The sequence below is a fragment of the Chenopodium album genome, chromosome 1 (assembly GCF_948465745.1).
Source record: "Chenopodium album chromosome 1, dcCheAlbu1.1, whole genome shotgun sequence".
Lineage (NCBI taxonomy): Eukaryota > Viridiplantae > Streptophyta > Magnoliopsida > Caryophyllales > Amaranthaceae > Chenopodium > Chenopodium album.
In genome coordinates, this window is record NC_137834.1 from 82,093,871 (window position 1) to 82,105,866 (window position 11,996).

Genomic DNA, 11,996 nt, shown 5'->3' on the forward strand with positions numbered 1-11,996 from the left:
AGGTCTCTTCAAGGGGATGATAAGTTACAATTACCAAAGCCATGAAATTGTACCTTACATGCTTATGTTCTATGCTATGTCTATCTGTAGCAGATATAAAAGACAAATAAAATGAAATCACCTCCTGCCAAAGAATGGTTTCATTAATTCCCTTTCCACCATGCTATCCTCATCACATCTCAACTACTGACAGTCTGTTGAAAAGCCATACTAGTCATCTCTTCATAAACTGTACAACACATGACGAAATCTTCATGAAGGTCACCCTGCCCATAAGCAATGTCCAAGCATTCAAATTTCAGGTTAAGAATAGAATTTCAAAATCATCTTGTGGCACACATTGATCTACAGTGCACCTATTGCTTTTCTCTTATCATCTAAACTGTGATACTCGCTCAAGCCCCCCCCCCCCCCCCCCCAAATGACAGTCCTTTCCTAATGACAACTTTGCCTATTTTCCTGTCAACACTTTATGACCCGGATACAATGAAATGCAGAGACTTTAGAAAGCCGAAAACTTTATGATCGGAGAAAGGGAAGGGGCGTGGTTGGTGTGTCACTAGATCGGCAAGGGAACCCGTAGGAAGGCGAGTTACGTGAGGCCGAAATCACATCAGAAATCGCATTATTTCAATGTATCCTCATGAAGCATACTAATCTAATAGTCAGTTGCGCGCACAGAGGGCACATGTTGATCTCCCTACAGTTCTATTTGGCCAAGTTCAGAACTCTAATAAACCTCAATCTCTTATTAGACCCAACCAATAGTTTATACCTCTTAGGATCCAAGACCAATGGTTTTGTTTTTTTTTTTTTTTGGGAAAGCAGTTTTTACAATCGCAACCCCCTGCCTTCCTCAGATGTCAAAAGTTAATAGCAAACATAGGGAGCAACACTTCGGCAGGATAAGAGCATGGACACATGATTAGATATGTCAACTGGAAACTAAAGTTACATGTCTACAGACACCATCAAAAGGGTTACGACACATAAGTGGACCTGCATACCCAAAAAAAACTACACTCCAAATCAAGTCCAAAACTGACAACCACTTAAGTTAGTTCTAGATCGAAACAGAGACTAGACATCCCTTATAAGCATTCTTAAACCATAAAAAATGATCAAATACCCCAGATTATCATCATGTCATTTTTCCTAGTGCACAAAAGAGCATAGTTACACTGATACAAACCATTTAAGACATGCCACTGCTGCCTATGAAACCATTCCCAATGTGCAATCGATTGATTCATTATAATTTATAGCTTGGCGAATGACAGCTATTAAACTAAATGGCTTAACAACACTGATCCTGCAATGGCAATGGAAGAGAGCCAACCAACTACAATACATTATGTCCACCGAGGAATTGACTATCATGGATCAGCAAAATTTAATTCCCAAGACAGTTGAAAACTGTGGACAGTGACAGTGAACCAGTCAAATGAAGCAACCTTACCATTGTGTATAAGTATTCCGCACCTAAAGAACTTTTTCTGCCTTCTTCACTTGCACTCCTTTTGTAAGTTACTATCTTGCAAATCTGCAATCACAAAACTATACTTTCTTAGTGACTTTGAAGCAATGTTAATTACAGGTATAAATCATGTAAACTATTTTGCATACCATGTCATCGAACTCAGGCCTAGGTATAAGCTTTTTCTGGTAAAACCACAACCATCAATAACCAATTGCTCCACTGGATTTATAAATGTTACATGACATGGTTTGAACACTTTCTTACCACCATTGGTTCATCTTCCATCTATTCATCATCTCTATAGGAACTCTGCCTTTTCCTATTTATTTAATAGCCAGCATCATTACTAACAGCATTGGTAACTTCTTCGCCATCGTCACAAGGTGAGTGAATGTTGCATATTGAGAACTTTTGAGCCACATAACCAGTCCTCATTGAAATTTTCCCATCAAATTTTCCCAATTGAGCATCATCCATATAAAAAAATGCAATAATTCAGTTATATAATACTAGTCTTATTAACTAATTTCATGCAAAATTTAAGCCTCATTGATGTTCAAAAGCATGAATTCAACTTCACATATACACTGAATTGTGTAATAAGTAAGCTCGTTCATTGTCTAAATGAAAGGCAGAATAAGCCAACCGAAATTAGTTAAGTTCTAATACTACTGACCACAACTAACTCTTAAAGTTTGACAATTACATATTACTCCCAAACACACATCAAGTCCATTACAAAAAGGATTAGAATAGATGAAAATTGTCAAATTCTTTCCAAATCTAGTTTGCTAAACCGCCTTTCTTGTTCTCCCTTGGTCCCTTTCATTTATCTCATTTCTTGAGCATCCCTAACGATTGAACATTGCTTTTAGCATCAAACTGAATCTGATCTTGTAATTTTGCAAAAGCAATCATATGTATAGGAAAAACATATTGATACATATGTTGCACTTCTTCAAGTGGACATCGTACCTATATTATAGAAGAAAAAAATTATATTTTATCCTTACAAATCTATAATTAAATAGACTTAATATTGATAACAATAATTAATTGAAAAGTAAAAATTCACTTACATTTGTAACTTGAAAGGCGTGTCGATACATATCTCTTAGACGAGTTAATCCTTGCTCTAATATCAAATGCTCTAATCTTAATTGAGGAGTTGCTGCAATCATACGAGGAGTTGCTCCCAATATATTTGAACGCCGCCAACTAGGATATGTAGTTCGAAGTCCTAGAATATATTTGTCAGATTTATTCAAAAAGTCCTCCAACGTGAAGTCTTTGCGAACCTTCAGAATTGGAAAAAACCAATTCGCATCAAATTCTGAGATTGGTTTGCCATCAACTACCTTAACCATTACTATATTTGGGTTGTTAGAACCCTCAAAAGTAAATGGAAAAAGAATAGTAGGAAACCACTCATTGCTCTCCATTTCTCTCAAACAATGATGGAGAGACTCCATTGATTCCAATTCAGTTAACCTTATTTGCTTGTATTGCAGTACATTATCACCACAACTAATGGAAATTCTATCTTCGGCGACTTGTGCTATGTAATCATCGGGAAAATCCATAACCTAAATAGTGCATACAACTTTATTACTATTTCCAATTAATACATTTTAAATCAAGAAAAAACAGTGATAGATTGATAAAACTAATGAAAGATTATAAAGGAGGATTGACGTGAATGTACAAATTCAAACTAAACACAAGCTGGTAATACAGAATTAATACATAAGACAAAAGATAAAATCGCAAAATTCAGTAGACATATCATATCCATGATTTCAAGAACACAAATGAAAGAGGAAAGTATTACTATTGCAGAAAAATCCGACAGACCAATTCAACATCAACTGCTGAAACCATGAAAAATTCTCAAGTTAGACAATAAAGTTTGAATACATAAGGGAAAATTTATATTGTCTAACTTTATTGTATTCAAAATTTATTGTCTAACTTGAGAATTTTTCATTATTTCGGCACTTTATTGTCTAACTGCTGAAACCATTAAAATTCTCAAATTAGATGCTTTTTCTAATAATTATTTTGGTTGTGTAAAAGTTTCATAAACCTATTCTTTCTATCTAGTCATCACTATCAAACTTACCTTAGATATTCCTTTACCATGAAAATACTTATATAACTAATAAAACCCTTTTCAACAATGTGTCAATTGACTTCAATTACTCGCGGCAATCTTTAAACTTTACATTTCCTACACAGCATCAATTTTTCCTTAGCTTTAAGGGAAGTTCCTTAGCAAACTCAACAAATTTCATGCATATGAAATATCGGGTAGTGCAATCCAACCTGTATAAGCTTAATAGTTATCAGAATCCATGAATAAAATACATGCAAAGGAAAATGCATGATAAAGAAGAACTGATGAACAAATTAAACTTAGCACAAGCTGGTTACACAATTATTAAAGAATATGAAATTACAAAAGTTCAAAAGATATATCTTATATATGCTTCTAAGAACAGATGTGAAAGACGAATTTCTTACCGAGAAAGAGAAAGTGAAGAATAACCGATGAATTAAGTAAGAGACTCCAACAACGATCAATAGTTCTCTGAAATAAGAGAAAGACTATAATTAACCAATCTCAAGCAAAAAAATCAACTAACCATTTTACATTTCATACGTGAAAATGATGGCATCGATCGTCACTTAGCTTCAAGGGAGGTTCCTTAGATGCTTTTGTAATTATTTTGGTTCTGTAAAAATCCATACACCTAGGGGTCGTTTGGTTGAAAAGGGAAATAATTTCCCATGGGATTTGACAAATTATGGGAATTAACTTCCCACATTAGAAATCCCATGAATTGTTGAAAGTTGTTTGTTATTCATGGAGGAATTTGCAAATCATGGAAATTTCAAGTTACCAAGGGGGCACTTGGTAATTTAATTCCCATGAATTTGAAATTCCCACATTTTTATGTTTTGTGGTCAACCAAACAAAACCCCAATATTTAAATTCCCATGATTTTCTATTTCCCCCATTTCTTTTATGCAACCAAACAACACCCTAATCTTCCTAAATTAATAGTACCATGCATTGTCTTTTTTCCATCTCCTTTGAATTCCTCAAAGTGTACAAAAAATCCTTGACTATTAAACCAACCAGAGTATCAAACATACACTCAAGCTATCCTATAACATGAAAATATATGATCTTATACAACTAATAAAACCCTTTAAACAATATGTGTCTTTTGACTTCATTTACTCTTTACCAACTAACCATTTTACATTTCATACATGGCATTGATCGTCACTGACATTCAAGGGAGGTTCCTTAGAATACTCAATAAATTTCATGCATATGAAATATCAGGTAGTGCAATTCGACTTGTATATGAGGGTTAATTACCAGGAAAATACATGCAAAGGAAATACCATGATAACGAAGAATTGATGAACAAATTTCAACTAAACACAAGTTCGTATTATTATATAACCCAGAAAAAAAATATGAAACCGCAAAAGTTGAGAAGACATATGTTATATATGTTTTTATTATGAACAAATGTGAAAGAGGAATTTCTTACCTAAAGTGAAGAAGTATTTGATGAATTAAGTAAGAGATTCCAGGAGCAATCGGGCAGAAGAGAGTTCAGCATCAATATTTCTCTAAAACAAGAGAGTCTATAATTAGACAATCCGAGACAAAAAAGTTTGAATAGAGAGGAAGGGGAAATGACTAATTTAATTCCTTGAACAATGTGTTGGGCTTAATACATGTATCGTGCGGAACCTTAAGTTAGAATCATCAAGAAAGCTATGAGTAAATTGTCATAAAGCTAGCATATAACAAGCTTTTACAAGATGTGTATTATATATGATGACTACAATAAGAAGCTCTAGTAAAATGTATAACAAATAAGACTATTAGTTACAAACTAAGTGCTTAAACGGTGCCTCCATTTTCTGAGTATAGAACTAGAATGACATTGAAAACTCAACAGCGAAGGTTCTGAGCAAGTTGGTCGACCGCATAGGGGTCCTTAAGTGAAACTACTATAAAAGGGCCTTGGTTTTTTAATTTAGTAACATACTTTTCCTCAAAGTATTTACTTTAGGTCTCAATTTAACAAAATTGCACCGGACCACTTTACTTTAAGTGTTAGCATTCGTAGCCTCGCCTCTAAAACTCAGGTTTATTCTATATAAGAAAAATAAAGTACATGCTTTCACATTTGAAGCAACAAGAACAACTACATGCTTTTGTAAATGTTTTGGTTGTGTAAAAACTCCAAACACACATTCTTTCTAAGTTTTCTTTTTTTGGTTCGACATTCTTTCTAGGTTAATAGTACAATGCACTCTATTTTTTCCATCTCCTTTGAATTCCTCAAAATATACGAAAAACCTTTGACTAATATACGAGTCACCATTATCAAACATACACTTAAACCCCCTAACATGAAAATACCAGATCTTCAATGACAAATAACACTCTTAAAACAATGTGTCTTTTGACTTCATTTACTTGCAACCAACCACTTCACATTTCTTACATGGCATCAATCTTCCCTTAGATTCAATGTAGGTTCTTTTGAAAACTCAAAAAATTTCATACATACGACATATCGAGGTAGTACAATTCAACTTGTATATGCTTGATAATAATTATGAAAATCCATGACCATAATACATGCAAAGGTATTAATAGCATGATAAAGAAGAATTGATGAACAAATTTAAACTAAACACAAGTTGGTATTACTGAATTAAGAAAGAATATGAAATATCTGAAGCTGAGAAGATATATCCTATATATATACTAGTAAAAAAAATGTTATTTGTAACGGGCAAAATTCACTTTTTGCAACTGGCATTGATGGTTTCGAATGCCACCGTTACAATTAGTGAAAATTATTCGTAACCGACTAATGTTAGTTACAATTAATGTACTATTCCTAACTGGCTTAACTTAACGCCAATTACAAATAATCTATTTTCAAATTAGAAAGCATATTATTCGTAACTAGCAAATCTTAATGCCAGTTACGAATAACATTTTTTCATATTTTTTTTAAAAAAATGGCAGTAGTAGCATATGTCCCTACTGCCACCACCCACGCTACACTTTTTTTTTTTTTGGAAGCACCATAAATTATTAACCCAACTTTTATAATAAATACAATGAATATTAATCTAAACCACGTAAGGCCCAACTTAATCGACATTACATCATCAATTATACAATATAGAACATGATGTGCTTGTAAATTACAAATATGTCACCAACTCTCAACTACAAAAGACATGTATGTCATCCAAAAAGAACAGAGTGATAAGAGATGATTTGAACTAAACAGAATAGAGCATTATTGTGATTTCTAAAACAGAACAATATGAGAACTTCTTGTAGAAATCATCCTCTCTTAAGTCGTTCATCCTTTTAAAAGTGCTTGTACAATAAGCTTACAATAATAAAGTGAAGAAGTGATTGATGAATTCAGTCAGGCACACAAGTTCAACACTAAACAGTTCTGTGAAACAAGAAGTAGTCTATTATTTGACAATTTATCTCAGACAAAAAAGTTTGAATAGAGAGGAAGATGGAAAGACTAATTCATTCCTTGAGCACCAAGGCTCCGTTTGTTTTCGATGGAAAACCTTTTTTTTTTTTGGAAAATATGTTTTCAAGGAAAACCATTTTCAATGGAATACGTTTTTGTAGAAAACATTTTCCATTCTTTGTTTGATTATGGAAAAATTTAAAGAGAAAAAATAAATGGGAGTTAAAAGAAGAGGAACGATGGAAAGATAAAGCAAGGGGAGTAAAAAAATAGATTAGACTAGAAAATGTGGCATTTTTTTGCTTTTTAAAGGAAAATTGTTTTTCTTTTTCGGAGAGCGATTTTTCACCTTTAGAAAATGGCTCTCCTTCCTTTGCCAAAACAAACAAAGGAAAATGGAAAGGTGATTGGAAAGTTATTATCTAGGAAAATGTTTTCCTCCAAAACAAATGGAGCACAAGTTATATAACAAAAAGTACAACCTCTTGTTTATGTACAGGGCTATATATGTGTGTGTATGGTGAGGAGCGGTAAGTTAGAATCATGTAGAAAACTAACATACACATTCTTTAAAAGCATATATAATTATATAAAGCTCTTACAAGATGTATATTATACATGATGACTAGAATAACAAGCTCTCACTAGATGTATAACAAATAAGACTCTTTTTGCATTAGTTACAAACTAAGTGCCTATACAATACTGTTAGTTCATCCATTTACTGAGTATAGAACTAGTAAGACATGGAAAACTCAAAAGTAGTCTATATAAGGAAAAATAAAGTACATGTTCTCGGGATAGTTATAGTAATTTGATAAACATTAGAAGCAACAAAAACAATTAGATGCTTTTTAAAAAACTTTGTAATTATTTTGGTTGTGTAAAAACTCCATTCACCTTTTTTTATTCATTTCACAATCCCTCCATCTAATTGATTTTGCAAAATAGAAAAATAAATCTCATACAATTTGCATGGGACAAAGGTAGTAATACTCTGCACTATCTTTTTCCCATCTCCTTTCTATTTCTCATAGTGTCCAAAAGATCTTTGACAAACAACCGAGTTATCACTATCAAACATAACACTGACATATTCCTTTTTATAGAAAACCAAATCTCATACAACTAATAAAACACTTTAAACTATAGGAAAAATGGATTTTAATCCAACCTTATCTTAATAATTCATAAATCCAACTTATAACACCCATATTCCCATCTTGGTCTTTTACCCTTTTTTTACCTGTTATAGTAGGTAAGTAACCGGTTTTCGTTGACTTAATGCAATTTGACCATCACCCCACATGAAACCCACCATTGGAAACTAATTAAAAACCTCAAGAACTACTGTCACACTAAATTAGGACAACCACTATTCACTAATCAACTAAAACCACACCACACCCCCCCCCCAAAAAAAAACCCCAAGCACTGCAGCCATCCTTAAACCACGGCAACCAGCAACCACTTAAACCACACCACCCACCTAAAACCGTTATCATCATAAACCATCTCAGCCACCAACTCACTAAAACCACACTACTTGCCTAAAACCACCGCAACCAACAACGTTAAAACCCCCACTCATCTAAAACCCCAAGCCCAACCACCACCGCTGACCCATCCAAAATATCGATAATGACTGTCACATAACCACCCACCTACATTTTCACCACCATTGCCACTAACCACAACCTCTTCACCATCACCTGAATTGAATGTGTCAAAAACCAATCAATTAAAAAAAAAAAAAAAAAAAAATCAAACAATTGGAGAAAACTACTTGGATAATTTTCTCGCTTCTAATAATCGACTCACAACCTTTAGACCACTTAACATTTCTTAAATGGTATCAATCGCTCCTTAGCATATATGGGAGGTTTCTTAGCAAACTCGACAAATTTCATGCAACTAATGACATATTGGGGTAGTGCAATCCAAATTTGATTCATCCATCATATAGACAAACCAAACGGACAGTGGCGGACCTAGAAATTTGACATTGGGGGGACAATTTCGATAATTCAACTACATCAACCTATTTTTTTAAAAAAACGGGTACACAACGCATATAATTCGGATACATACTTGTTTAATATGAGTACTAAAAAGTTACAATCTCAAAATCCATTGAATAATACAATTTGGTTACATACTACTAAAATATCCTCCGAGTCTTCATTCTTTGAAATCAATCAATGATATCTTCATCGGGGACTTGTAAAATTAAAACACTTCTTTCTCTATTAAAGCAACCAAACAATCATTCATAAGTTGATTACCCATACTACTTATCAATTTATTTTTGACATATCCTAATTCATTTTTAAAAAGCCTCAATATTCAATAATCATCTTTTTAACAATAAGCATCCAAAATCTAAAAAACCAAATCACTAACTAATTCAATACACAAAGTCACAAACTAATTTACATACTTGTATTAATTAAATTCACAAACTACTTGTCTACTTTCAAAGTTTAAATCTTCCATTCACCATATTCACCAAATAATTCACAAATTTACAATTCAATTCACAAACTAATAACAAATAAACTAAATCACAAATAAATTCAAAAACATGATTTAAAAAACACAATTACTCATAAACTAATTCTTTAATTTTTATAATCTAACATAAAAATTAGGAAATAATAAATAAATAAAAAAAAAGAAAAAAAAAACTGGCATACGTGGGCTGGGTTGACGGGTAGTGGCGGTGTTGCGGTGAGAAGTCCAGCAACGGGTGGTCGGTGGTCCGGTGGTGCCGTTGGCTGCTGCCGTTCTACTATCTCTCTCTCTTAGGTTTCTGATTTTAACACTTTTCTCTTTCCTCCCTTTTTTTCTCCTTAACTTTCTCTTTCCTTCTTTTCTTCACCCACGTTTTGGGGCTTTGCTGGTTTCTAGATTTTTTTTTTCCTTTTTCTTTTTCTTTTTTTCTCTGATTTTTTTTTTTGAAAGTGGGGGACAATGGTCCTTGTCCTCACGTGGGTCCGCCCATGCAAACGGAGTACATTATATCCAGTAAAATATAAATCTAAATCATTCAATTTATTCTTGATGTAATTAACTTCATTCCTAAAAGTCATTAACAAGTGTATTTATTTCAAAAAAAAAAAAAGTGTGCTATCTAGGAGAATAAAAGTAATTTCTCTAATATAAGTATATAACATGAAAGTAACGCCTTAAGATGAGAATTTTTAACTTCATATCAAATCAATCAAAGCCTAAGTCCATAAGTGGAGTCGACTATATGAACCAAAAGTGATTATTCCAGATAGTGACTTGCATCAAAAGTGATTATTCCAGTGACTATACACAAAGATCTATTAACTTCCTATCTGGCTATCTCCTACATAAGACTAGGATGTACCGCAAACCACAATCATACACAAGACTACTAACTTCACGTTATAGAAATCTGCACTCAAAAGGGAATGTTGTAAAAGGTATACAAAACATATCTTAATGGAGAGTGATTATGTTTCTGCATTTTTCACAAGTGATAGTGACTTGCATCAAAAATACAAGGGATAGTGACTTGTTTACCATAGTGCCAAGACATATTTAAAATTGAAAATTGTTAAACATAATCTGAGGTACTATAATTAGAACATATTTGACATTAACTAAGCATTAATTACACCTAACAACGTGTAAATTTGTTATGAATTTCTAAATTTATACTATAGTTGGCAATATATTTAGCTACACACTCAGTATAACACAAGAACATCACCCTTAAAAATTAAATACTTCACCAAATAAAATTTTAAAAGGTTTAGTTATAATAAATAAAAAAAAAAAAAACCGAAGCACCTAAAGCCTTTCAGACAAGTGAAGACAATGAAATTCAACTAGATTTCTCATCAATTTCAGAAATTCAGCTAAATTAAAAAAAAAAAAAAAACCCAAAAAAAATCATCAAAAACCCAATTCAGATTACTCTCCAAACAATTCAAATATCAAAGATTAACAATGAAAATCTGACATACCCACAATGGAATAAAGAAAAAGTAGACAAAATAAAGAAAACCCCAAGAAAAAACTGGAGGAATATTCGGTTTTAGTTATCCATTTATATGAAGTTCCCCCAAAAAACCCATTACGCTAAAAAACAATAACGTAAAATTCAATTAACAATCTCAAAAACGAAAATTTGTTGTATACCTAAAACAGAAATTCGACCAATCAGCTCAAAGGAAGGGACATGCAAGATGAAAATAGGACCGCCTGAGTGCCGCTATCAGCCACCACCGTCGTCTGCGTGCCGCTATCAACCACCACTGCCTGAGTGTCGCCTTAGTCTATTTCCTCAGATTTCTTTGCTTATTTTCCTTTTAGAATTTTTGAGTAATTTTTTTTAGTAATTTTCCTCTCAGAATTTGGTGGGAGTGTAGAATCAAAAATGGAGAATTAGGGAAAAATGGAGAATTGGGGAAAACGTGAGAATGTGAGAAATTGGGTGCTCAGAATTGTGAGAAAATGTTAGTACATAATTCTACTTTTTCATTTTTCTTTTCATTTTTCTTTATTTTAAGCCTTAGGATAGTAACACGCGTAAGGGTTCAAATTCTTTAAAATATTTGGGCAAACAAATAGGGGGAAGTCCTGAAATTTTCCGAGAGCTTTTAAATTATTCATTATACAATTATAACATACCGTTGCATCAGCTCCCTTTTTTGTTGAAATAGCTAGGCTATTGCAACGGTTCTTTAGAACCGTGGCATTAGCTCTACCTTTAAGAACACTAGAGTGTACCCGTGCAAAATGCACGAGATATATATTTTATAGAAAGATATTACAAAGATCTAATAACAAAAATATATTTTAAATACGTTAAGTTGTTTGTGACATAGTAACTTACTCTTTTATGTGGGTTGGATACTCCATGTAGCTAGCATAGAAGTTACTTTGCCAATGTTATAAGTGTTACTTTGTCAATGTTATAGGGGTTACTCGTTCAG

At 32.9% G+C, this 11,996-nt stretch overlaps 1 protein-coding gene across 2 annotated transcripts; it reads right to left on the reverse strand.

Moving 5' to 3' along the window:
- Positions 1-1,979: 1,979 nt before the first annotated feature.
- On the reverse strand, positions 1,980-11,523 carry LOC145558583 (uncharacterized). Of its 2 annotated transcripts, none has more exons than XM_081619874.1 (5): positions 11,200-11,523; positions 5,050-5,131; positions 4,004-4,070; positions 2,560-3,066; positions 1,980-2,455 (listed from the first exon to the last, which is right to left on the reverse strand). In XM_081619874.1, exons 4-5 carry the CDS (start codon positions 3,061-3,063, stop codon positions 2,315-2,317), a joined length of 645 nt encoding a protein of 214 aa, XP_081476000.1. In that variant the 5' UTR covers positions 3,064-3,066; positions 4,004-4,070; positions 5,050-5,131; positions 11,200-11,523; the 3' UTR covers positions 1,980-2,314. The 2 variants fall into 2 exon arrangements, with proteins under 2 accessions (XP_081476000.1, XP_081476007.1); XM_081619881.1 differs by lacking the exon at positions 11,200-11,523 and adding an exon at positions 9,723-10,190.
- Positions 11,524-11,996: the final 473 nt, after the last annotated feature.

Coding starts and splice junctions, on each gene's coding strand:
- LOC145558583 (XM_081619874.1), bottom strand. CDS start 3,063: ATGGATTTTCCCGATGATTACATAGCACAAGTCGCCGAAGATAGAATT. Junction 2,456..2,559: donor ACGCCTTTCAAGTTACAAAT/GTAAGTGAATTT, acceptor TCTATAATATAG/GTACGATGTCCACTTGAAGA.